General features: G+C 37.7%; 1 protein-coding gene across 2 annotated transcripts; it reads right to left on the bottom strand.

The window, feature by feature from the left end:
- Positions 1 to 348: 348 nt before the first annotated feature.
- IQUB (IQ motif and ubiquitin domain containing) lies at positions 349 to 25,920 on the bottom strand. 2 transcript variants are annotated; one of them, XM_064446308.1, is made up of 12 exons: positions 24,870 to 25,920; positions 23,543 to 23,704; positions 23,264 to 23,439; positions 22,868 to 23,023; positions 21,080 to 21,290; positions 16,654 to 16,829; positions 11,686 to 11,856; positions 10,133 to 10,309; positions 8,238 to 8,486; positions 4,569 to 4,754; positions 2,160 to 2,349; positions 349 to 1,361 (listed from the first exon to the last, which is right to left on the bottom strand). In XM_064446308.1, exons 1-11 carry the CDS (start codon positions 25,327 to 25,329, stop codon positions 2,182 to 2,184), a joined length of 2,292 nt encoding a protein of 763 aa, XP_064302378.1. In that variant the 5' UTR covers positions 25,330 to 25,920; the 3' UTR covers positions 349 to 1,361; positions 2,160 to 2,181. The 2 variants fall into 2 exon arrangements, with proteins under 2 accessions (XP_064302378.1, XP_064302372.1); XM_064446302.1 differs by lacking the exon at positions 349 to 1,361 and having other exon boundaries at positions 2,046 to 2,349; positions 24,870 to 25,363; positions 25,755 to 25,920.
- Between the last annotated feature and the right edge of the window lie 397 nt (positions 25,921 to 26,317).

Below are 26,317 nucleotides of genomic sequence, written 5' to 3'. Positions count from 1 at the left end.
CTCATGTCCAGCCGGAATCTCCCCAAGAGCAATTCTACAGTTGGTTCAGTACTGCACTAAAAATCCAAAGCTTGAAATTAATGGTAAAATCAATAGAAAGGCTTCCACTGATGTTAGGATGCACTGGGCAGTTGGGTACTAGCTCCACAGTTCACATTCTGTTGGGGGAGTCAATCCTGTTTCCAACTGTTTCCTGCTAAATATATACTTATTTCTGTCTGTAAATGCTACTGCATTTTCCTAGACAGTTTTATTTGTCAGAGCAAATGGCTTTATCTTGGGTCAAAACTACGTCTAGAACAGAGTTTTAAAGCAGAACTTTGCAACCTTCTGAAGGACTTTATTGAACATACACCATACCATATTTTTCTCTGTAACTATAATAAAACATAAGCATAGCTAAATAAGTGTACGAGGAGAGCTTTTACTTCAAATAGCACAAAATCCTAAAAAAATAAACATGTTCCAAACAGTCTGCATTGTGTATTTCAAATTATAAGTCTGATTTACAATAATTTCAAGATCTTGGATACAATAATTACATGCTGGCAGTTTGATTATGACCATCAAGATGAGCTATAAAAAGTAAAGTTATTCTTTTGCACAAACGATTACAAGACAAAACAGCTATATTTGGAAGGACACATCAATTCTGTTGTTCTGATGGAATTTAGGGATTGAGGGATATTCTGCTTTATATACTTAAGATGAGAAATAAATCTAATACATGTGTTTATAGTAATATTTTTGTAATTAAAAGGTGGCAAAGAATTAGCTAAATTCCCCCAACAGGAATATTACACTATAGACAGAATGTTCCCGGCAACACAGGCATACAGAGAAAGTGTATCGGGTTTCCATGGCAAGGTTTCAGTAGCTGGGGGGCTACAGGGGTGGCTTCTGTGAGAAGCTGCTAGAAGCTTCCCCCATGTCCGACAGACCCAATGCCAGCTGGCTCCGAGATGGACCCACCGCTGGACAAGGTCCAGCCCATCAGTGACGGTGGTAGCCCCTCTGGCATAACATATTTAACGAGGGAAATAAAACCCCAACCTGCACAATGGCAACTGCAGCCAGGAGAGAAAAGTGAGAGTATGTGAAACAACCCTGCAGCCACCAAGGTCAGTGACTGAAGAGGGGGACGAGGTGCTCCAGCCACTGGAGCAGAGATTCCCCTGCAGTCCGTGGTGAAGACCATGGTGAGGCAGGCTGTCCCCTGCAGCCCATGGAGGTTAATGGTGGAGCAGATATCCACCTGCAGCCCATGGAGGATCCCACGCCGGAGCAGGTGGATGCCCGTAGAAGGCTGTGAGCCCCTGGGAAGCCCGTGCTGGAGCAGGCACCTGGCAGGACCTGTGAACCTGTGGAGAGAGGGGAGCCCACGCTGGAGCAGGTTCGCTGGCAGGACTTGTGACCCCAGGGAAGGGACCCACGCTGGAGCAGTTTGTGAAGAACTGCAGCCCGTGGGAAGGACTCACGTTGAAGTTCACGGAGGTCTGCCTCCCGTGGGAGGGACCCCGTACTGGAGCAGGGGAAGAGTGTGAGGAGTCCTCCCCCTGAGGAGGAAGGAGCGGCAGAAGAGACGTGTGAACTGACCAAAACCCCCATTCCCTGTTCCCCCGTGCTGCTCGGGGGGAGGAGGTAGAGAAATTGGGAGTGAAGCTGAAGCCAGGAAGAAGGGAAGGGTGAGGGAAGGTGTTTTTAGATTTATTTTTAATTCTCATTATCCTACTCTGATTTGATAGGTAAGAAATAAATTTCCCCCAGCTGAGCCTGTTTTGCCCATGACAGTAATTGGCGAGTGATCTCCCCCTGTCCTTATCTCGACCCGCGAGCCTTTCGTTATATTTCCTCTCCCCTGTCCAGCTGAGGAGGGGAGTGATGGAGCAGCTTTGGTGGGCACCTGGCACCCAGCCAGGGTCAACCCACCACAGGACAGTCATTGCTCTAAAAATTAGAATTTATAAAGCTCATCAACATTTTTCTGTTTAAATAATGAGGTTACAAAACATGAAATGCAGTTACATTGACTGGTCAAGATCAAATTTTTTTTTTTTCAGAAGTTTATTTTGATATGCGTAATACAATTAAGGTATTAATGGAAAAACACATTTCTTTAAAACCAAGGAAATTGTATTAATCAATGAAGTTAAAGTTACCTGAATTAACTTTGCCTAAGACTTATGTTTTTGTACCAGTAGGAATAGGCGTAGCTATTAAAAATGCATTTGCATTAGCCTGATTGTCACTCCTATGCAAAAATGACGCCATCGCTGGAATCTGAGCAAAGTAGTTTTTTGCCCGGATATGCTTATATTTTATTCTGTGAATAAATGCCGGTTCATAAGCCTGAAAGGAAAAAAAATTCAAATCCCATTAAATACAATTACAATATCTAGCAATCTACATGTTGCTTCATATTTCAGACAGTATAAATAGTGACCCTTTAATAAACTAAGCCAGATAATATATTCGTATGTGATACATATTGAAATATTTTGTAGTTCTATGCTGCTACGTTATGGCCCAATAGTGAAAATCACTAACCACACCTGTGTCACCTTATAAAAACAGAAAAAGTTCTGGCATTTTTTTAACTGTTTAAAATAAAACTTATTCATCTCTTTCAGGTAAGAACATTTGTACTTACCTTTGAAAACTAAAAAAGGCAATGCTTAAATATCAGCATTTGCAAGGCGATGACTATGGGAAATTTCCTTGATAAGAATAGGAGTAATTACTTACAAATAATCATGCCAGCAAGCATTTTGCAGCATTTCAGTCAGCTTTTGCATTCAGCGGTGACATTTTTCTAAATTTCTGGTGATTAGTAGTTCAGATGATGTAATAAATAACCAGAATATCTAGTTGAAAAAACCCTTTGTTATCACTATAGTCATCGTTATGAATAATTGCTATTAAAGAAAGTGCCTGAGAGGCCTTTTTCTGTTTCAGTGAATCATGAACAATGATTCAACTTACAACATTCTAACTTCACCTCATTTTCCTTATTTCACACTCTTTTTTTTTTTAAATAAAACTTTGGCCATTACCAGCGAAGAAAGGCGACTCCTCACTATAGCTGGCCCACTTCCATTTTTGTAGCAAGAGCTAAGTGAAAATACCTTACTATTTTTACATAGGCTTGCATACCTTACCTGTTGCTCTTCTGACCCAACTCCCACTTCCACTGAAGCTCTGGACCTAATCAAGTTAATGGCATCTCTCTGACTACGGCATCCACTTATGAAGTTAAACCAGGTAAGTGCATAACCAGAATCTTTCCCTGCCGTAATGCTAGTAACATAAATTTATGGATGCAGAGAAGCATTGCTAGATTCAGACAGCCCGAACAGCCTTGTTGACCGAAAGTGAGACAGAGGAGTCAATAAAGGCATTTCCAGCTTGAAATTGATTTTACCTTCTAAAGCTAATGCTCACATAAACATGTGTCTGCTTGAAGACACAAGTTGGGCACACACACAAAACATATCACGGATGGCAGAATTCCTTTTACTTTTAGAATACCCCGACTAATATATTTCGTCCCCATAGCAGACCTTCCATTGAGAGAGCAATTCATTTGCCCAGTCAGTTATCACATACCCTCAAGACTTCCAACAAGAAGGGCCATGAGTAACAGCTGAAGCTGCATTTGTGATGCACACGTATTGTGTCTGAAATCGAATTAAGAATACCCTGAACAGTTACTATACAACAATGACCTCAGATCACTCCTTAGATGAATCAATAACCTGGAGGTGAAAGGCTTAATAATCCATTACTAATTGCAGGACAAACACAACCCCCAGGATTCTTTCATGCCCCGGAAAACTAAATACTGAACCGTATGATGTCCAGTGGAGTGAGACATTGACCAGACTACCATGTTTAGATATGGAATTTGGAGGGAGTGGTGTGAAAAAACAGTTTCAATGACTTTTTTAACAAATTATTAGATTTTTTTCAATCCAGAACAGCAATTATGTTTTTATTGCTTAATTACAAACTATAAGATTACATTGCTAGGGGTACCTAAATGCCATCTATGTAAGAAAGTAAACTGAAACAAATTACGACAAATGGTTAAGTTCTAAAAAAAGAGCCATTCTGTTATTTGGTGAGAAATTTATAAGGCCAGAAACCAATGAGGCCAGAGCACGTGCAAGAACACAGACACACAATTGTCATGGTATTTATGGTTAGTCCTCACTATGTTTTTCATCCAGGCCAGCTCTCGTCTGAGCTCAGCTGAGGGAAGAGCATGGGCATGGCACTGTTCTCAGTAGGCAGCATCAATGAGGCCACTTAGCTTCTTGCATTTCAGGAGGGAGAATTGGGGCAAGACAGAGTTCAGGTACATTGATATGAGCTGTACTACTCCAGCTGTCCTCTGGACTAGTGCCTGTTTTATTTAATAGTACAGATACAATCATTCAAATAGTCACAATGGATCAATTTAAACATGGATGAGTGTAAGGACTAAATTTGGCCAAATATCATTAGTCATAGGACCTTATTAAAACATAATATAAATATTGTGAAAAATTAAGCCCATCTAATTTTACCTCCTGAAGGTTACACAGCCTAAGATGTGCGTCTGCCTCATCTTTAGTGAGGAGAATAGTGTTCCATGGAGACCACTCACGCTGCTTATCCCATCTGACCATAACCAAATCATAGAGGTCACTGCAGGCACTGAGAGCTGACTGGCAGCCCCATATGCTCTCGATCATGTACTGCAGATCTTGACGCTGAAATGGAAAACAGGGTTAAGAAGGAAGAAGCATGTTTCATTCCACAACAAAATTAACAACTGCATTTTTCTTCTATCATCTCTAAAATATTACATTCTTACTTTGAGTGTTTCTGCCAATGGCAATTCATGTCTTCCATTGACATCCTGATTGCTTAACTGCTCATATAAAGGTTCTTAAATCTCATGGTTTTTCTCATGTAGCATGCTTAAGCCTGTTCAGATCTTTTTAGTTAATAACAATAATCCATCTTTGCCATTTCTGAGATGACTTCAAATTAATATTATGCAATAAAAGAGTTATTACACTACTAAATTATTTAAAGTTTACATATAAACAGAATAATCTGGCCTGAAAAATGTGGGGAATTAGGACAAGAAAAACTCCCACCTGTGACAGACCCCAAATCACTGCCTGCTTTGCTTTCTTCCCCTTACTCGGCTGTTGGCCTATGAAGAGTTTATTGTGACCATGATACTCTTGTTCATTTTACCAAATGAGATTATAAGATCAGCTATGCTACAATATTAACAGAAAACAACAGGTCTGTTTGTAAAGGTTTTCTAGTACAGAAAGGCCTTTAAATGTACTTCTAACCTATGTCTAAGGTCAATTTACATCAATCTCAATTTAATTTAATACTAGCCATCTGAAATCACTACTAAATCTTGATAAAAACAGCCTCTTGAACAAAAAAAAGGGGGACAGCAGTTACTACTGAACTTTGGCACGTTTTTCTGTCAGCCTCTATTAATTCCTCTCTGTATTAGTCATGGAAAAGTTTTACAAGATTTTTATCCACAGGAGTCTATAAACAACAGACACTTAAATAGGTTTTCCTACAAACTAGCCATCTGAAGAAGACTCATTCCTCTAAAAAGAAATCTTAATTAAATAATGATACTTACATGTAACATTAAATTCTTGAAAAAGAATGAATAGAACTATACCAACACAGCGCTTTAGTGAAAGGTATGTATTCACATCCATCTTGCTTCCAAAATGCAGAACCCATGTAAATTCTTGCCAGGGAAAATAGAAGATAAAAGCTGGGCTTAGAACCTCCACTGGTAATAAATCTGTGCTACTGATTTCAGGAACACCAGACTGCTCCTACACCTGGTCTTAAATCTGGTCCTACAGGGCCTCCCTTATTATGCTTCACTAATTGGCTTCCGTTTTCAGTATTTCCTCCCTTTTCATAAAATTTCAAGTAACTTCTGCATCTTCTTCTTAGAAGACAGAAATTTGCAAGCAGACATATTAGCTAGTACCACTATTTGTGTGCTAAGGTACACATCCCAAAAGTTAACCAGATCTTGCAAAAATCTATACTGAGGCACATAAGGGTTCATGTAAAACAGATTCCTAATTTGACTCCTCCTTTTTCCTGGATTACAATTTTTTTTTCTGCCTGAAAAATAGGCAAAAGCTTGTTCTGTGTTAAAACTTCTCAGATTATGGGGAAGAGTTTGATTTCAGAGGCAGCTTCTGCACTTTCTAAAGGTAGGCATGGATTTTGCTGTGAAATTTTACATTTCATTCATTTCAAATGATGTTTCCCTTCCACCCCCCTAATAATTTGTTCTGTGCTCACAAGACACAGAAATGGCCTTCAGCACTGTCATCTGACAGGTTGGAAGCAACTATCATTGATGGCTCAGCAGCTGAGATGGGGTAAAGAGGGTAGGCAGCAAACCGATAAAGGACTTCAGGGTATTTTTAACTTCAAATGAATACAACATTCCCATTACGATGATCTTCACCACGAAATATCAAAACCAGAGTATAAACCATTGATCCTAAGGAGCACGGTATAGTTAAACCTTCTGAAAGAATAAAAGGCAGCCTCAGGACTTGACACATTTGCTGAACTAGTTCATTTTGATACCAAAAAGGTCTTTAGTTACAGTAAGCAGAATTTAGTGGAGCTACTGTAACTCTCACCAACTGCTTTTTGCCTTTTAAACCTTAGCAGAACTCATATAGGTGGTCAACCTATATAACCTATATAACAAACTCAGTTAGAATCAGTATGCAAGAGAGCTGAAGAAACACCTTTTATCTTCTCACAAAAGTCTTGCATCTATCCACAGACAATACAATCAGAGTCAGTAATGGTACTGCACTGTGCAATGAATGAAGCTGTCATAGCTGCTACAAAAGACTTCTAGTCATGCTCAAGTAATTCTAGATGCCTTAGAGCTGTCTTCTGGATAAAAGGGGATGGGTGGTTGTTGGGAAGAAACACAAGTAGCACAGAAAAAAATTAATAATTTAAGGATGTGTTAGGAAAAGAACAAGGAAATTAGTGATATGAGATAAAAACCTCTGTTGTTCAGATATTTACAACTCTAAAGAGAAGAACTTGAAGTTAATTTGGATGAAAATGACACAGTCGCTAGAGATGTTGCAGTGGTACGACCACAAACGGAACTGCAAGTGAGAACTCTCGGTGTCAGCAGTTAAGAAGCAGTCACGTTTCCGTGCCACCAGACATGACAAATGATGTGATGTGAGAGAGGTCCAAAAGATTTTGGAGGATGGTTACATATTAAAATAAACCAAGTTAGACACAGACAAACAACTTTTCAGACATACTGAAAATACAGTTCAAAAACTGTTCTATGAATGTTGATGCTGTAGAGGGTTTTATTACTAAATTTCAGAAAGTTCAGAAAAATTTCAGCTGTTCAATAATTTCAATAAATAACACCTTGTCATTACCTCAGATTTAAAACTTTCCCAGTGGATAGTGGATGTCAAGTTCTTTTGTTGACAGAATAAGTAATAACAACTAAACGAGAGAATTTGCTGCAGAGAGGCAAGACGTTCTTTGAACTGAGTTATTCCAGTAATGATTATTAAGAAAAATTAGCTACATAGTAATACTGTAAAAGATTACAGATGATTACAGATTATGGTAAAAAATTAGAAAATTAAAATATTTAGTGAATCCCCTCCTAATAAATGCAAAGCACAGTACAACTTTCAGATATTCTGCTGACATAGAACAGGAATGTCAAAACCTCAGCTTCCTTATTTTTTTTTCCTTCTGAGAACAGAGAACAATTGTGTTACTAAAGCAGTACAAATAATGGGGCTTAAAAAATTTTACTAGAATTACGTCTTGAACAATATTATAGTCACAAAAACATGATTGTTGCTTTATGGATGATGCCAGTATCCAACAGGATGGCCATAGCAAAACCAGAAGAATTTTGATCATCTGACTCTTTGACCTCTCAGCTAGACTTCTACCTTCTTTCAAATGTATAGCTTGTAACCACTTTTGAAAGTGCAGCTATACTTCAAAAGCTTAAGTGCTTCTTCATTACAGTATGGAACATCCCATATTACAGGAATTTTTTGTAGCTTTTAGCGTATTTCTCCACCTGTCAACAACATACACAATAAAAAGGAAAAATTATAGTCAAAGCCACCAGTTTCCATTATTAGCAATGCTCTTTCAGACAGTACCTGAACTACGAAAACAATTTTAGCATCATCTTGATAATCAGCTTCAGACTTTCTCAGATTTTCTAGTATAAGTCTGTACTTCAAAAATGCTTCTCGTCGCTGAGCCTCATTATCAAGTTTGCAACACAAGCGACATCTGCCAATGGTGCGGGAATTAGCAGGAACAGGAAACTCAGTAGATGGTAAGTCATTCTCACAGCTAATACAGAAGTTAACATTTTTATAAAGCTTTAAGGGATCTGGTGGAACCTAAAAGATTAAAAAAAAGTTAATTTACCGCAAAGTATCTTTGTATTATTGTGTGCCACCCTAACTCTATTGGAATATATTTTACAAATACACATGCAAGTATTGTAATATGTGAAAGCCAGTAATATTTATTTTGAAATACCTGGTAGGGTTTGGGGTTTCTTGTTTTGTTTGGGTTTTTTTTCTTTTAATAGAATACCATAAGCCATACGATCTTCTTAATGTACTTGTTAAAATCAGTTATACAAATCGGTCAATTAATTTTTAAGCTATATGGAGATGCTAGACATTATGCTCCAGTGGCCTTGCTGGCACTTTTATGTATACAGATTGTCAGCCACTCTGGAAAGATGACAACACAGAGAAAAGAGAAACTAATTCTTCTGTATTTAACTTTTCATATAGAATCTGCCCTTTTTGTCAAAGATAAAACCCTAAGACTATGGGCATATTAATATTTTGGCATAAGAATATAAAATCATCAGAGCCACACACCCAAAAACAATATATGGGAAGATAATAAAATAATCTTGCTAATGATCTCCTCACCCTCATATTGCTTTATGGGTTCTGGAAAGAATTTAATGTAGTCTGTGAAGAGGACTCGAGTCTGTAATTGGGTAGTTTGAGTAGTCTGATAGTGCAGCTACCTATTGTGGTCATCTGCCTTTTTTTGAAAGTACCATGAGGATTTGGTCGTCTTGACTGTCTACTGATGAACTGCCATCTCTTTTATGGTCTACAGAAGGTTACAAGATTCAAATACAAATATAGGCCAGTTCAGCCTTCAACTCAAGGTACAGTTAACCAAAAGCTACAGAAGCCAAAGATCTCCCATGTCCAGTCTCTGCTATGACCCATCTGGGTAACCCTTTCATATACCTAGTGTAAAATAACTGCTGGTTGGTTCTAAATCCCACTAACATTTACTGACAGATTCTCTACTCCTGAGACACCACCAACCACTGTAAGAAGAATCCTCTTCTGATAGATGCAGAATACTTGCTGCTGCCCAAAGCAGCAACATATGATAGTGAATTGTATTTTTAACCGTAATCTGTAGTCAGAAAAGAAAAACAATCAAACAGCTTGAGAGGTGTCTATCACTATCTCCACTTCATAGGTATACCTGCTTCTCAAGAAGTGGCAACTGGCTGTCCAACAGAAGCTTGTAACACCTCTTACTTAGGTGCAAGCTCTTTAGACATCACTTTTAACAATGGCAATATTCTTCCTTTCTGGACACAAAGGATGCTGTCTCTTGTCCAGTGGGGAAAAGATAATCGCTCTTTCTATTGGTTGCCCATTTGCTATTACAGTTTACTGTTTCCACCCCATAAGACCTACCATTTACAATTCTCAGATTTTTTTATTTCATACATAGTGTTCCTGTGCTCTCTCAGTGCTACCAGCCATTTGTCAGCTTCTTATACCCATGTATGTCTATGCCCCATGCTTCATATATGACTATATAAGCCTAATTGTGTGAAGCCTGTGTACTTGCTATATTTTACTTCTTGAGGAACTGCTCCAGTAATTCTACAGCAAAATCTAAAATATAAAAAGCTTTTGTTGTTCTCCATTTCCGTTCTCCACCATCCTTAGTTTGATGGCCACCATGTCAGACTGCAAAATAGGAATAATACCTTAAGTATCCTAGCAACTTCAGGGTTAAACTTTGGAGTTTTAATATACTGAAGAAATAATGTACAAATTCTTTTCCTCAGTCCTTCTAAGTTGCATTCTTTCACCTCTCTTGACATAAGATCAACTTCCCTGTCAATTAATTCCACTATTTCCCATGTTAATTTACATTCATGTTCCTGAAAGAAAAACACAAAGAAAAAGGGAAGCAAACTCCACAAGGAAGCAAACAAACAAATTCTAACGCAGATACAAAAGGCAAACTACAGATTTTTTGCCAATCATCGTTTCATACCTCTGCATGTTCACATAAGAACACATTCATCTAAGAACCCTTAGTGTCTTAGGAAAACAGACTCCAAGAAAACTCATGTAAAGAACTAAAAAACGGAGAATGCTTACAGATCCTGCTTTAAGAGGCTGTGAGGAACTGTAAACCTGGAGGCGTTAAAAAATGCTAAGCAGAGGCACAGAACACATACAAAGCTTTCAGTGTCCAAAAGCCCCAAGAAATATCTCCCTAAGAAGCTTCCTTTGGCTATGTGATAGGAGATGTAACGTATATACACAGTAGATGGTTTAAAACAAACAAAAACATCACAAAAAAAAAAAAATCAACAAACCACCAACCCACAAACAACAAAGCCCGACGCACAAAAGCCATGGGGGACTTCATGAGTACACTTGGAAATTAGTCACTTCAATATTTCAAATGTTTAGCAGGAGATTCTCCAGAGAGATATCAGAGGTGAATGAGTTCAATGTTTTCTCACCTAAAATAGAGTGCTAATTTACAGAAAATCTAGAATTTGTTGACTACAGCAATATTGGCTTGTATTAAGATGGGCAGGAGTTCATAGACCAGCAACGCCCCCAGTGCTATTTTGGCTTTAGATCAAATTCTAGTACTACTACTAAGACCATGAAGCAGCACTCTATTCTAGTTTGAAGTCAACAATATCATCCTGAAAGTACCTTGAAACCCATATTATTGTTTTTGTAAATTAATAAATAAATGAGTAAAGAAACAAATACAAAAGACTAAAAGAAAGCAGCCAGCTTCTAATTCACAGGGAACACTGGCAGCAGTGCGGGGTGGTGGGGAAATCAATATTTGCCAGTTTTGGTAACCCAAACCAACAGAGAAATATGGCTTTAGACCTACATTTCAAAGAACTAAGAAAAAAGATAGTAATAGCCACTTACATCTCTGCCATGGTTTTCATCAAGCTGATATAAATATTAAGCTAAACTTTGTACTAAAACTGTATTATGTATTAATATACAAAAAAGTTTAAAACCAAGGGGTTAAAATTCAAACACAACTTGAAGAAAAATGTGCACATCACAAAGTGAAATATGAATTTAGAGTGTATCTGGAATGTAAATTCCACTCGTGCGCCAGGTGGTACACTAGGCTTTCTCCTGCTGCCAGCTGATCATCCTGGCACCTGTTTGCCAGAAGAAGCATTGCTTATGTGTCAACATAATTAAGTCACTGTATCTTTGGGAAGTACAGCTTCAAGGTAAACATAAATAGGAAAATAAAACATACCTTCACCGTACGTCTGAGTGTTAACAGCACATCTATTCTCTCATCTTTTGGGATGTCATTCATGCTAATGCTGCGGTAGATTTCAAATAGTTCTCTGGCACGGAGCGTGTGCTCTGTATCCATTTCAGTGATTTTTCCATCATACGCTTTCCATCTCTTAGGTTGTGCACACTTCAGAAACAATTTGTATAACCCTTAGCTATTATAACCTGATCAACAGCTGAATAAGTGCATTATGTTACATCAAATTTCACCAGAGCAAACAGGGACTTAACACTGATGCCTAACACAAAAGGCTAATTCTATTATCGATATTTATACAGTACCTTTTCCACCAAGTATTTCCAGCACGTATTCAATTGCATGCTTTGTTTAAAGTTGCAGGTCATTAAAATTTTGACTTACAGTATATTAAAAGTGAATAATATTCTCCTACAGGGATATGCTTCTACTTCTTTAAAATTAATTTACTTACAGTAGTGTTAGAACACATTTGCTCTGTATTTCATCTTGCAGTCATGAATTCCTCTAAACTATCAGTAAAAATCAATGGGACAGTTGACTGTGTAAAGATTGCAAATTTAATGCTTCAGTCTACTGCAGTACAAAATACCTCCAGGGAACTGTTCTATTTATGCTAGCTATAGATGGATAGAAGGCACAGCCTTTGTTAAACCTAAGTTTACAGCTTATCGGATGTTTCACCTAGCTCCATGTTTGCTAACTTAACCACATACCATATGCCTGCTACTTCAATTGTCTCTTTCCACATCCTTAACTTCTTTAGACAGTGAGAAGTTACATGGTGTCAGCTGCCCCACTCAGTTTGAAAGGTCCAGCTATTCTCCTCTTGAAAGAGGACTGGTTTTGGTTGCAAACCACACTGTTGCGTAGGGAGGTACGTATCTAAATCCAGTAGAAAGATAGTATTCAAAACTCCCTCCCCATCATTACCACTCCCTTTCCTTAACTGACAGCCATTTGAAACCTCATTCTGCATACTAATTATTCTCTTTCACTGTATTTGGAATTTGAGCGTTCACAAACGCTTATGAATGCCACTTTGCAGTCTCAGTGCAAGTCAACTACAGCAACGCTTCATGCAGCATTCACGTGCCTAGTAGTTTTCTGGATACAACCCCAGCATTGACGTAATCATTGTTTTGACCAAATATTCAGGCTTGCTATGGTGATAAGTCATAAAAGCACCAAGAATATTACATAGTTACAACAGATATGATTAGTCACCACGACAATCAAAACAGAGCTTTCCCCACTTTTAAATAAATTATAAAGTTAGGTAAGCAACAGAAAGACAAAATAATTTAGAAAAGGATTTAACACTGAATAACTGACATTTAATTACATTATCAATTGGAGTAGAACTCTAATTAAAGGAGGTATTGTTAATCAGAGGTCACAATTCAGAGCCGATTAAGAAATGCAATAGAAAAACAGACATTAGTAAAAAGTAAAACTCTTAATTCCTTAATGAAATCTTTGAACTTCTGCAAAACTAGAAAGAGGCAATTTTCTCTCTGTCATAAAGAGGGAGAATTCTACTGTAACTTCACGACTTTGTTTCACTGGTTTTGTACCATACTAGAAATCCTAAAAAAAAAACCAAAACACACCCAAACCCCAAGCAAACCACAAAAACCCACGCCCAACTTAGAGGCTATTATCACGCTGTAACTCCTTTGTATGGTAGACTGGCAAAAATCACCGGTTTCCACAGTACCTTCATTTGATCCTCTTCTACGAAATCACTTATTATAAGAAAGAACGTTCACCTGCTTATGCTAGGGAGAGACAGTAGGCAGAGTTCACCCTAGGAAATGGTTATTAAAACTAGGTTGTTCTGATAAATTTGCAACAACCCATATATGAGCTAGCAGTCTTGGTATTCTACTCTGCAAATGACCCTTAACACTGACCAACTATATTATGATAACGTCTAAATTATTCAAAGCAAGATATCGTATCTGTAACTTCAGTAATTCTTCTTACTACCTCATCATAACTGGGTATTATATAAAATAAAAAAAAATTTAAAATAAGGAATTATGCAGCTTTTTACTGAAAAAACAAATACAGAGGTCTCATCAACATGAAGATTTTCAGTATTTCAGAATCACAAGCTCTCTGATTTCGGGACCATTTTCATGTATTCAAGACTGATGCGAGAGAACTAAAACTTTGAGATTTTTTGCCAGCTTTTTCTTGCCTTTTAGTCTGCTGGCAGTGCTGTGGAATTTACAATAATCCTGTTATCTCTGTTACTTCAGAGAGCAAGACGATTATAACTGCACTCTGCTGCCAATGCGTGAAAGCAGAAAAAAAGTACCTCAGGAGAGAAACACACCACCGCAGGCACAGAGAGAAAACGGTAAGAAAAGTAAAAAAAAAAACAATAAAAAAAATCCATAGGAAGGGTGCCGAAATACCACAAAGCATGAAAGGTATAAAATGAGGAACAGTTAATAATTACTTTTTTTTTTTAAGAAAATATGATTGCTGTATAAAAGCTTAATCAAGTACTTCCTCTTCAAAATACAAATGCTGAAGAATGCGCTCAGCACAGAAAAGAACACCCTAGAACATAGTGCGTAGTGCTACAACCAGTAGCACCCACTGTAAAAGCACATGTGCATGAGGATGTACATGCTTAAAGCAGCAAAGAAGGGAACGAAGGTTTCCATGGAGAAGCAAGCTTCATATCACATTGGCTACTGCAGCAAAAGGAAATGCTTGCAGTCTTCAGATGTGAAGGGTGTTATTTCAACTTTAACTGGCAAGTGTCCAGATTAACATTATCGGCTCAAAGTTCAAGAAATAACTGAATAATCTATAATCTAGCACTGCAACAATGTCACAAAGTGTTTAAATTGCACTGTTACAGACATAACAAACCATCCATTAATTTTGAGATTTCCAAATTTTTTTTTAATTCATTTTATTATGTAAGAAAGGCAGAAAACGTTACTTTCTTTTCCTATGAGTTAGGTTATCTATGTCAACAGTTTAGAACAACACTCAAAACAGTTCAGAAGCTCACTAGATTTTCAATTAAAAAGAAAACAGTTCCTTTAATGAAAAAGATAATTAATAAAGTTAAAATATGAAGAAATAGATTAGTAGTAAATGCTTCAGAAACATGCCCACTGTTTGGAAAGAGAGAGCATCTCTTGAGTCTCATCCGTCTCCTGAATCTGCAAACAACAATTGTCATTAAGAATTCTGGTACTGAAGAACATTTTGCTTCTGATTCCTAGATGTAAGAAAACTGTACAACTTGTGAGAACATATACTGGAAGTAATCTACATAGGGTAGCACATTGGAAAGCAGTCCTCAAAGGAAAAATAAAGGTAGAGACTTAGTTATGAGAGAAACATATTTGCTTTGACTGTTCCAGGCTGCTTCTTCTGGGAAGACAACAGATCAGATTGTAAATAGAGGAAGCAAACATTCAACATAGAAATGACTCAAGGTTTTGATATCATTCCTAAATACTTCGTTTTCTGGTTTTTTGCACTCTTGAAAGCAGTAACAGAGAATACAATCACATCACAGCAATAAACCTGGTAACAGTTCCACCGTCTCCGATAAGTAATTTGCTCATAATGAAGAAAGATGAGAGGTTTTATCAGATCGCTTTTTACAGTCCAGGTCCCATGCATCAGTAATAAAAAGGATGAAAAAAATCTCTTTTGGATAAAACTGCCATTTTTACTTTTGAGCACTAAATAGTCAAAATTAAAAAAAATAATAAAAATATTTCTGTTGCAATATTTCTTTTCATAATTATGTCACATAATATAAAAACAGCCACCAAATAAACGATTTCTTTTTTCTGAGGGGATGGGATTGCTGGCACATCTACCTAAAAAGGACTTTTATGTGTATTTTACACTAAGGTGCCATTGGATCTAATGCCATTCTGAATCATCTCTGTGTATGAATGAATTCTCATCTTTGTTTTATAGACGAAAGCCTGAAAAAATCTTGTGTTAAATTTCATGCCCAAGATTATACAAGAATAGAATCTCAAGGTAAAGCTCTAATGCAACTGAAACTAGTGATTAGTAACTGAGTTCAATATGATATAAGATTCAGTCAAAGCTCTTCTGGGTTTCTATCCTGTACATGAAAACCGAATAAATATTTTCTTTGAAGACAGACACATGATGACCAGAGGCCTGCGCTCAATGGGGAAATAAATGACAAATCTAGTTCCCGAAAGATAACATTCTGCAGGGTTAAAGTTTAATTTTACAAATATTTGCTTAAACATTTGCATTTAAGTTTAAATGCAGTAGCAAACTTTTCACTAGAGAACAGTGAACAGAACATACCAGAGGGAAAATCTTAGTCATTAGTTTTGATTAGTGAAACTGAGTATTTTGGAAAGAGAAGCTAATAGGCAGATTTTTAAAGTTTCAAAAACAGATTAGGAAAGAGCATAGCTTCATGCATGAATTCTTACATCACTGTAATGTGCACAGTACAGAATATAGAACAGTACGTACACAATATCCTGATGCTTTATAACCTCAAATTAACCATTCTGAATTGTTTGAATTTGAAGCTTTAGTGCTGCTAACCATGCCATCAGAATCATGTTCTTTAGGCAGAGTAGTTACATTATACAAAATTCATCCACTCAGTGCGATTTTATTATATACACACCCCTGAGATTTACTGTAGACACAAGTAGTTAACAGTCTTAATGATGCACTGTTAGTTCTTCAATCAGTCACAGAGCTAAGAAATTCTCAGCTTGGAAAAGAAATTTACTGAATCGTACCGACATGAACAACTAGATAATAGGGACATTTGTAACATTAGCATTCACATGATTCACTGTGAAAGCTACAAAAGTTACTTCTGGCAGGCAGTTTGCAGAAGCCTTTTCTGTTCTTGTACTTTGTTATTCTTTATGTTGAGCCTAAAATTACATCACTGACCTTATCGAGAAAGTGCAGTATTGCTTTTTGTTGATTCTCCTCATCTGCATTTAGCTTGTGTCTCCCAATGGAAGCAATCAGCTGTGCCTCTTGTTCCACAAGTCCACAAAACGCTGCCTTTCTTTCAGCTCCAGTAAGAGTTCTATTAATCCGCTCAGTCTCCTCCTGCCTCCATACTACAGATACAAATATTTTGGGTATCTTTTACAAGATGTTTTCCAGTGAAAGTTCTATTTTTGCATTTAAGAAATAACATAATTAATTTTCAATATTCATTAAAAGCCAGTTTCTATATTAGGGAGTTGATTGTTATGCATATTTTCAATACATGCAAAATGGCCCAGAAATGAATGTAAATTATACAGATGTTCTGTGAGAACATGTGTTTGTACACCAATTCCAAACTGCCAATTTGTACTTCAAACTCGAAGATGGGTTAGGAGAAAAAGAAGCTCTATGTGAGAAAAAGAATTTAGCTCCTGTGGAAACACGTGATGAAATTATTTCTTCACAATTTTGCATCTAAAATAACTGTTTGAGACTCAAATATCTCCAAAAGGTATGAGCAATAGGAACTTTTTAAACAATTGCTCATCAAAGTCACAAGAAAAGATACCACGGAGATCCTCTCAACAGACTACGGACAGCATCTTACTGTGGTACCACTAGTGCTCAGGGCTGAGAATCTTACTGCTTCTCCTTGCATAAGTAAGTAAAATCTAAAGAAGCTTGAAGTCCTCCAAAACTGAGATAAAACTTGACTGACAGTAACATTTAGCACTCCAGGTCTTACACTGAATGTTTGAGTGGTATCATCTTTTGCCATCTAAGGCAGACGGATGTGCATTAATAATCAGACAGCCATTGCTTTACTCTCCCTTTCCTCTTCTACAACAGAACCCTTCAAATGGAAGTGGCATGCAAAACACAGGATAATAATGACAGCAACACGTGAATACATACGTGCTGTATACGAATCTGGCCTTCTGACTCCTAGGGTCAAATCTCCAAACCACAGGTACCTGCTGCACTTACAAATTAGACTGCTTAATGACAGAAACATTCAGAACTATACATATGTGTCTGTCATGGTTTATTTGGTAGTACCCATTTCTGACTTTAAGTGCTGATACACAGACTAATGCCCTTACAGATATCTGTCAGTAAAATCAAATTGTGTTTACTGAACAATAAGGAATCCTTTGCGTTCCTTTTAACAATTCTTGGCTTTGCTGAGGAGTCCTTTCCATTTCAAATACATCTTGAGTTTTGCTGGGAATTTTACAAGATCCAAAACTTCAACATTCCTGAATAATATCTCAAAGTGTTGTTATTGTTCCAGAACAGTTATGCAAAAGCAAAAGCCAACATAAGAAAACAATCCAATAAGTGTTGTATACTTACTGAAAAAACCTGTAACATCCTGTATCAGGTAAGATTAGAGGCGGGAGGAGAGAAAGGAGGAAGGTTTATTTTCTGCCTGTGGCTTTCTTATCTACAATACCTTATGTTTTCCATTTTGAAATATTTCAATTAATTTCCTTAAGGCTCTCCAAGCTTTGGTATTAATATGACAGCTGTTTGACAAGTTCCAAGTACCAAAAGATATATTTTTAAATACAGCCATTTCAGCAAACAAAAGCACTCTGTAGAATTCATTTACATGAAGCTTTATATGCCTGAAGGGGGCAGCAACTTCAAAGGAAGAGCTAATAAATACAGTAAGCAATTTCGTACTTACAGAAATGAAGCTGCCAGTTATCATCAATACTCACCTCCTGATTCACCATACACATGCAATCAAGCTAAAAACATTCCTCTTAGATTATATGTTATACAGACAGAGATTTTACTTATTATAATTATTATTCTTCCAGCTTTTATAAAATGAAGTAGTTCATGCTTTTCAAGTAAATAACCAACGTCTCTGTATGCAGACACACTGAATATATAGCTACATCTCATTTGCACCATACAGTCAACAGGCAAGTTTCTGTACCGACAGGGATTGCTTGTACTGGCTGACCCTGTAATAGTATCCCCCTGTTGTGATCAGCAGCAATAACCTTCACAGGTCTCTAGAGGCCAATAGTCTCATTCTATTACTGTCACAATGATTTAGCTTGTGTAGACTGTTGACACTATAAGAATGTAAAAGTAGTTTCAGATGCAGGTAGAAAAAAAACACTTCCTAGAACCACTAAGCTCTATTAAAATAAAGAGCATGACTGCAAGTCTCCACGTAGAGAAGCAGCTAGTCAACGCCAGTAAACAAAAACAGACCGAAAAGATTGATACCAGGCTGTTATTTTTAACAAAATGTTAGAAAGACATTTCAAATACTGGATTTTGTTCTGATCCTCCAGTTTTGAAGTGGCACATGCTTTTCAGGGTGCCTAGATATTAAATTCCCAAACATGCAAAGCTGAAAGTGTTGTTATTTGTGAATCCAATTACATTAAATTAAGCCCAAAAAATTTTGCTTAATATTAACTTTATTAATATACTTATTTATACAAAATATAAATTAATATGTTTATTATTTATTATACATTTGATATATACTTTATGTATTGTATATTTTATATATTGTATAATATATTAATATATTTATATTTAAAGAAAATAGTTATATTTTATACAAAATAATATATTGTATATTAATATAATACTAAAATTTAAATTAGCTATTAATTTATTAATTTCATTAATATATTACTATTTTCTGAATAAATTTTAAATCTAAAAATACTGGAAATATCAGCACTCATTCACAACTTCTACTCAGCTTTGTTGTTTCTACTGCAAATAAGCACTTTAAAAAAAAAGTGGATGATACTTGTGGTAGCACATTAGATCGGAAGCAGTTTTTTAAAGAAAATATTGCAGGAAATCAGATATCAAACAGTAGCACTGGCCTTAAGTGGAGAGTTAAAAAATGATTATTTGAGCACCTTGGCTTTTAAAGGTGTGTCTGATTAGGTAATCAAAAAGGCTTGATCCTTGTGAAGTGAAAAGCTGACTATGACAGAAAAGGGGGGCAGGGGAAACAACCCCTAACAAACCACATGTCTCATCGAGATACCATTCCCAAAATTCTGACGTTTAAGACCAGTTTGTCACAAACAGTAATATTTGGAAGTCATTTATACATTCAGACAAAAAGATTTGTTCAATGCCACAAAAAGTATGACAGTGTTAAAAGATTAGCGTATAACTTGGGAATTCCTGAATCATGATCCTAACCTCTACAAATAACACACGCCACCAAATTTATGCCAAGTTTACCATGGAGGAAATAGCTGGGATGGTTTAAGATAGGTCAGGTGGCTTTGTAATGAAGCAGGTAGTCCATTAGGCCAGTTCTGCTGCACAGATAGTAATGTCCAAACTGCCAAAGAGCTATACAACCTTAGATAATATAAGAGTTGTTGCAAGTCACAATGCAAGCATCTTGCTTAAACGGAGACATTTTAAAAAGAACTCTTGCAGTTCCATTATAAGCTGGTAGAGGTCCACCACTTTCTATTGGTTTTATTTTTCCAAAAGGACATACTCTAGGTTTTTTGTTACATTTGCAACATTATTCTCCTGTAGGTTATGTCAATTTTCTGCAGTATTCACCTTATTTTTCCAGGAAAGTTTAGAGGTGCTTGCCCATATTAGACACCATCCACTCCAACAGGAAAAGTAAGTCTTTCAGGATGCCCTGTAGGACTCCTAACAGATTTTTTAAATTTTGGCAATTGTTTTGTGAAACATGGAATAAACTAAAAAGGAGAAAAAACAGGAGAAGTAGGACAACAAGAATAACCTCAGTCATATGTTGTAAAACTCTGAGAAAAAATATAATCCGTTATAAAAAAAAAAAGTCTATATTAAATGATGAATTATGGATCCTAAGAGTAATTTCTTCATTGTATTATTTTCAGCATCCTAAATGTAGATTAAGATGATTAAAGTAACTCTGATCCAAAAAAACAGTTCCTGTTTCTCTAGCTGACCTTAATATCAGAGATTAATTAAAACAAAACAAAACAAAAAACCCAAGCCCTGCCAAATAGCATCATTCTTCCATCTGATTACTTCCTAAAAAGGTGTGCTCATTTCAGTTGGGATAGAGTTCATTTTCTTCATAGTAGCTAGTATGGGGCTATGTTTTGGATTTGTGATGAAAACAAAGTTGATAACATGGGGATGTTTTAGTTATTGCTGAGCAGTGCTTACACAGAGTCAAGGCCTTTTCTGCTTCTAGAAATATACAAATGTCAAATAGTTCTTTAAAAATTAAAGAAATTCCACTCTGTCAAAAAAATCAAGGAAGTATCTACAGAAATGTCAAAATCATAAGAGATTGTTTTAAACAAACAGTACTCTTTTGCTGATTTAAAAGTACCTCTTTAAGAAAAAAAAAACCACAACTTACATTCTAAAGCATGGTACAGTAGCTCAAAGTCTTCTTTTGTTTTAGGGTTCAGTCTTCGTTCATGCTCCCTCCTCAGTTTTTCTTCTTTCTCTTTTTTTCTCCGTAACTCTTCCTGTGCCTCCCATGCCAGCCTTAACCTCTTTTCTTCCCTCAGATTTTGTACAACATTTATAGCATGCCAACGACGGAAATACGTCTGCAATACTATTACCTGTTTATGATACAATACCAAAGAATCGTGAATTTAAAACTATATGGCTTTTTTTTTTTTTAACTGTTATTTCTTCTAGCTACTTAACCACATTTTCTAAGATTTGTCTTGTACTCCAACTAATTTAAATGTTACAAAAACACTCATGTACTGTTAGTCTAAACACTAGTGTGCTTACTTATGTAGGTAACTGCAGGAGTTTAATCAGCAAGTACAGTGGAGAAACGATGTTTAAACAATCAAGTTAAAGTATAAACTGCAATTACAAAATCTATTTTTCGTTTTCAAATCGCTCCTTAAAAAAGAGCTTTTGCCATGTATTGTTTTTATTCTTTTCTCTTCAGCTTTGTGGGTAGAGGTCCTCATTTTACTATTCATTTATATCGTGTCTAGCTTCAGAAGTTAGACACACATTTGCAAAATTTCTGTTAAATTCCTGAATACAAAAATCAACGTGTACACACACACACACAAAAATCAAATGCACTCTGTTTGTAAACAAATAATGGAATTGAAATTACCAATGCTCCTATGACAGAACTTAAAAAAGAAAATTTAAAAATCTACCTTCCAAAGCTTTGGCCAATAAAGACTGGGGAAATGTCTCTACTAAGCTAAGGAGGCACAATGCACAAGCCTGAGCATCTGCCAGCTGAGGTAGTACTTGCACCACAAGCAATTTAACCAGGTCAATACCACACTAATACAGTTATACTGTCTCTAGAGATATCTTAACCTAACGTTTCCCTTGGATAGGTCTTCAGCTAGTATTTCAATATGGAACTACACTGCGCTGTGCAAATCCATCAACTTGAACCAACACCAAGCTCATGTCTCTCTACTGTGCGTTATAGATTACCTACAGATACATTACAGACTTCAGTAAGTGGCAGCAATGATCAGAGTAAAACATACCAGCAGTCCTGAGGAAACAACTACCTATTTGGGTTCCACTGCTACAAGAGACTTACTTCCACCAGCCGATGCTGACCAAATAAGAGGTTCTACAGAAAACTTCTACCCAGAAGATTTGGAAGCATCTTGCCAACCATGTCAATACAATTATCCTACCTGGACACGTGGGGAACCAAATGTTTCTCCATTTAGTTAGATTAAGACTGCCTATTTTAAGCAATTAAATTACTAAGCAGACCATTTACAAAGCAGTGCCCCACCTAACGTGATGTTGGGTGTACTTAAGTTAGGTGTGCAGTCACTGAATACGGGGCTTTCAAATAGCAACTTGGAGTGCCTAAATGGCATCCTCTGCACAATGACTATACACAATCTGTCCTCAGAATCGCCTGCACGAGGCGACTAAGCGCACCAAAAAACTCCACAGGCCCACTGCACGTCGGCCTTAAGAAACCACAAGGTGTCGGATGTCATTAAAAGCACTAATATTGTAAACGAGCAGTCACATGCTTCCCCACATCTGAAAGATTACAAAAGGTGAAGATTAAGCAGACATTTTGCAGTTCGCTGTTAAATTCACTCTCTGAACACTCATTAAATATTCATATAACCTTTGTAATACTTTGCTTTACAGATAGAATTTCAGATAGATGAGAACTTACTGCTTCAAGCCTACGTCTATGGTATTCTTCCGCTGTAAGATACCTTCCAGGACTTACTAGTTTGTCAGTCATGTTTGACACATACAGGCCAATTTTAGTCATCTGTGTTGATGTTGTATTTTTTGTTTGTTGTGGCTTATTTTTTTCAAAAACCGTCTGGGGAAAAAATGCATGTCAGATAAAATATACAGAGGGTTTTTTTCTCTCATTACAGTAAGTGGCAAAATTAGCTACTTGTAACAAAAATCACAAGACTAATGATATTTATCCACTAAATACTTTCAATTGCACTCTTACTTCTGATATACATCCTCACTCCTACTGGAAATAATTGTGTCAACATTGTATTCTGTTTGGCAAAACCAACATTCTAAAAAGACACTACAAAGCCATTACCTGTGTTTCCCTACAAAATAATTGAATTCCTTTGACAGGTCGTTTTTTGGGTATCGTTTGTGATCCTGCATTATGAAATTCCACTCCCGTTATCCTGTTCTTAAATCCACCCAGAAACGGTTTATGATAGGTAGGTCTTTCAATTTTTACAACTACATCTTGGAATGAATCAGAATCTGTTGAAATGGAAGTTCCAAGATAGAAATATTGTTTCTTTTAGTAACAGATTGAGATTAGAGCATGTATATTTATTGATACACATTTATAAACAGCAATTACCTGTTTGTACTCTGACAGTTATGACATCAGGCATGTGATAATCCTGTTGAACTGCTTTCCCAGGAAAATGTTCCTGATCAAGACATAGCTTCTCAGACTGGATAGTTTCATCAAAGTTAGTTCTAGTCCTCCTAAAAGCTTCACAATCCTCAATCATACTTCCTAAAAATAAACCCAAAATTAATTCCTAATATGTTTCTTAAAATAAAATAAATAAAATAACTGAAGTTTACCCTGAATTTATCTTATTGAAACACAGAACAATCATAGGTTTTTTTTCAGGTGGGAAGACACTCTGCTTGAAAGCTGAAACAGTATTTAATCACACACTTTCTAAAGACATCCAACATAATACTGTAACCACATAAAATTCATACTACAATTTTTAAAAAGTTACAAGAAGTGTTTTATTTGCAAACGCAAAATTTTAAATCAAAGTTAGCCATTTATACAGTGAATTTTTATTGAAAAATCTTACCTAAACCTGCTCCAATTTAGACCTGATCTAAGTACACAATGACTGAATCACTGTCGTCTTGTCACACAACACTTGAGCTGGTGTTTATTCAAAGACTACATTCTGAACCAGATCTACTTAATTTGAAGCTCCAGAAATAACTTCTTTTTGATTTAGAGATAAGAGTCTGGCTTTGGTGCCGTGCCCTTCCTAGGAAGCAATCGCCAGCTACTCAGAACAAGAGCATCTGAATGCAGCCCTGCCAAGAGGAAGGCAGTCAGCAGCTCCATACTCCGAAGGGTCTCTCCCTGTGCTCGCCTGCTGAACGGGACGCGTTACCTTTCGCTCTGAAGACCTGTGAAAACAGGGCACTGAACTGGGAAGAGAAGGTAACACAGGACACCCAGAATGGAGAGGAACAAGCACAGGAAATGACGGAGTGTTTCAAGGACTGCAGGAGAAAGGCATGGATAACAGAAGGGTGGCAGGTAAGTTACAGGAGAATCTGAGACACGTAAAATAGTAAGGTGACTGCTACTGTCTAGTCTAAACTGTGGGTAGCCCACGTACGTGTGTGAATTACGCACTGTTGTTTTTCAAATGCATGTACAAAACACATACACATTCTCACGCATGTTTCTGGAAACGAAGACCACTCTATAAAATGCCAAGTTAGTCTATAAATTGCTACTGGAACTTGAGATACAGAATACATTCTTCACCTTTTCAAGCATGCTTTATATTAGAATTTAAAAAGTCACTTCAAGACCAAAAACCAGCAAACATGAACAGAATGAGGGTGTGGGAGGAGCAAGAAGCCATAATCAAGTTGAAGAAAATCTCTTTAGAAAGCCTTAATAAATTTTTTACCTGTTACTGTCCCACTTGCTGCATTCTCTGGTAGTACTGAGTTTTGAGATGTTTGTTCTTCCCTTTCTGAATTTCTTAATTCAACTAAAGTAGAATATTTCTCATTGGTAACGGGACATGTGCTCTCCGATGATGCGCTGAACAGGGCATCTGGCTCAAATACATCTTGCTCGTTATTTCTGATCGCTTCTTGATTGCCTAGTCCTTTGCTGGGTAATTCCCACTGCGCCAAACTCGACTGCTCCTGTTCCTTCAGAGCTGACTGCTCCAGGGAAGCCTGCTGCTCGCAGCCCTCCTCTGACTGTACAGCGCCTGTAGCTTCTGAGCGCAGAGGCTTCTCCGCTGGGTCCCCGCTCTTGGCCTCTCCGGCTGCTCTTCTTCCAGAGGATGCAGATGGCTGCTCTGCACCTGACCTTTCCACCATAACAACTTCAGAGCAACCACCCGATGAATCTTCCATTTCCTAAAGTATCGGTTGCGTGTTTTTAACCTTTCTGCAAGAATAATCACAGTATCTATTTAAAAAAGCATACTAGCACATTTCTAGTACCAAATATATGGGTCACTTCATATCCTGAAAGGCTTTTTCCTCTATCCATTCCAAAATAGCCTATTTAGAATAGCACAAGGTGTTTGCTTCCAGCAAACGCTTGACATCTTCTCACTAGTGTTTAACAAACAGAATACTCAATAGCATTGCCAAGAGGTAGTCGGCATAATTCTTTATATATATCTATATAGCTATACACATATATAACAAGGCTTTACAGAGCAGAGCAGTGTTACCCAGAGACACCGCACTGCGAAGGTTGTTCGGGCTGCCACTCAACTGATTTGGGCTGGAAGCGCCCAAATCCCATATTCGTAGCAAAACCCCGCGGGCACCTGGGAGGAGGCCGCCGGCAGGAGTCAGGCGAGGGGTGACCCCCCACCCCGCACCCCCGGCACCACCCGCCGGGGCCGGCAGCCCTCGGGGGGCCCCTCTCCCCGCAGGGCCTCCCGCCCGGGCGGCTCCGGCCCGGCGGCGCGTGGCGGTAGCGATAGCGACCAGGGCGGGCAGCGCACTGCGCCTGCGCGCCGCGCCCCCGCCTCCGGCGCCGGGTCGCTGCTCCGCGCCTGCCGACCCAGGGACGGGCAAGGCCAAAAAGGGCGCAGAAACGGAAGCGGCGTGAAAGGAGAGGCAGAGAGGCCTCCCCGGCTCCCTTTTACCCCGCGGCGGTTAACGGCAGGACGGCGGCACCGGTGAACGTGCTTGCTGCCTCCGCCACCGCCTCAAGGCGGTGACCCTGCCGCGGCACCCCAGGCGCTGGCACCCCACCCTGTGCTGCCGTCCACGGAGGGCGAAGGCGAACTCTTACTAGCTCATCGTGGCGTTCATGAAAAAAAAAAAAAAAAAAAAAAGAGCCCTTTTTCCTTTCAGTTTATACAGGACGGTAGCAGGAATTGTG

Source organism: Phalacrocorax carbo, chromosome 1 (genome assembly GCF_963921805.1).
Source record: "Phalacrocorax carbo chromosome 1, bPhaCar2.1, whole genome shotgun sequence".
Classification (NCBI taxonomy): Eukaryota; Metazoa; Chordata; class Aves; order Suliformes; family Phalacrocoracidae; genus Phalacrocorax; species Phalacrocorax carbo.
The sequence above is the reverse complement of the archived record's forward strand: the minus strand, read 5'-3'. Positions and strand labels throughout refer to the sequence as shown.

What these genes read in the sequence shown, in the direction of transcription:
- IQUB (XM_064446308.1), bottom strand. Translation starts at nt 25,329, where the DNA reads ATGGAAGATTCATCGGGTGGTTGCTCTGAAGTTGTTATGGTGGAAAGG. An exon ending in TATTTTGTAGGGAAACACAG is followed by an intron (nt 23,024 to 23,263) that starts GTAATGGCTTTG and finishes TTTTTTCCCCAG; the next exon opens with ACGGTTTTTGAAAAAAATAA. An exon ending in AAATTGTTTTCGTAGTTCAG is followed by an intron (nt 4,755 to 8,237) that starts GTACTGTCTGAA and finishes TTTCCATTTCAG; the next exon opens with CGTCAAGATCTGCAGTACAT.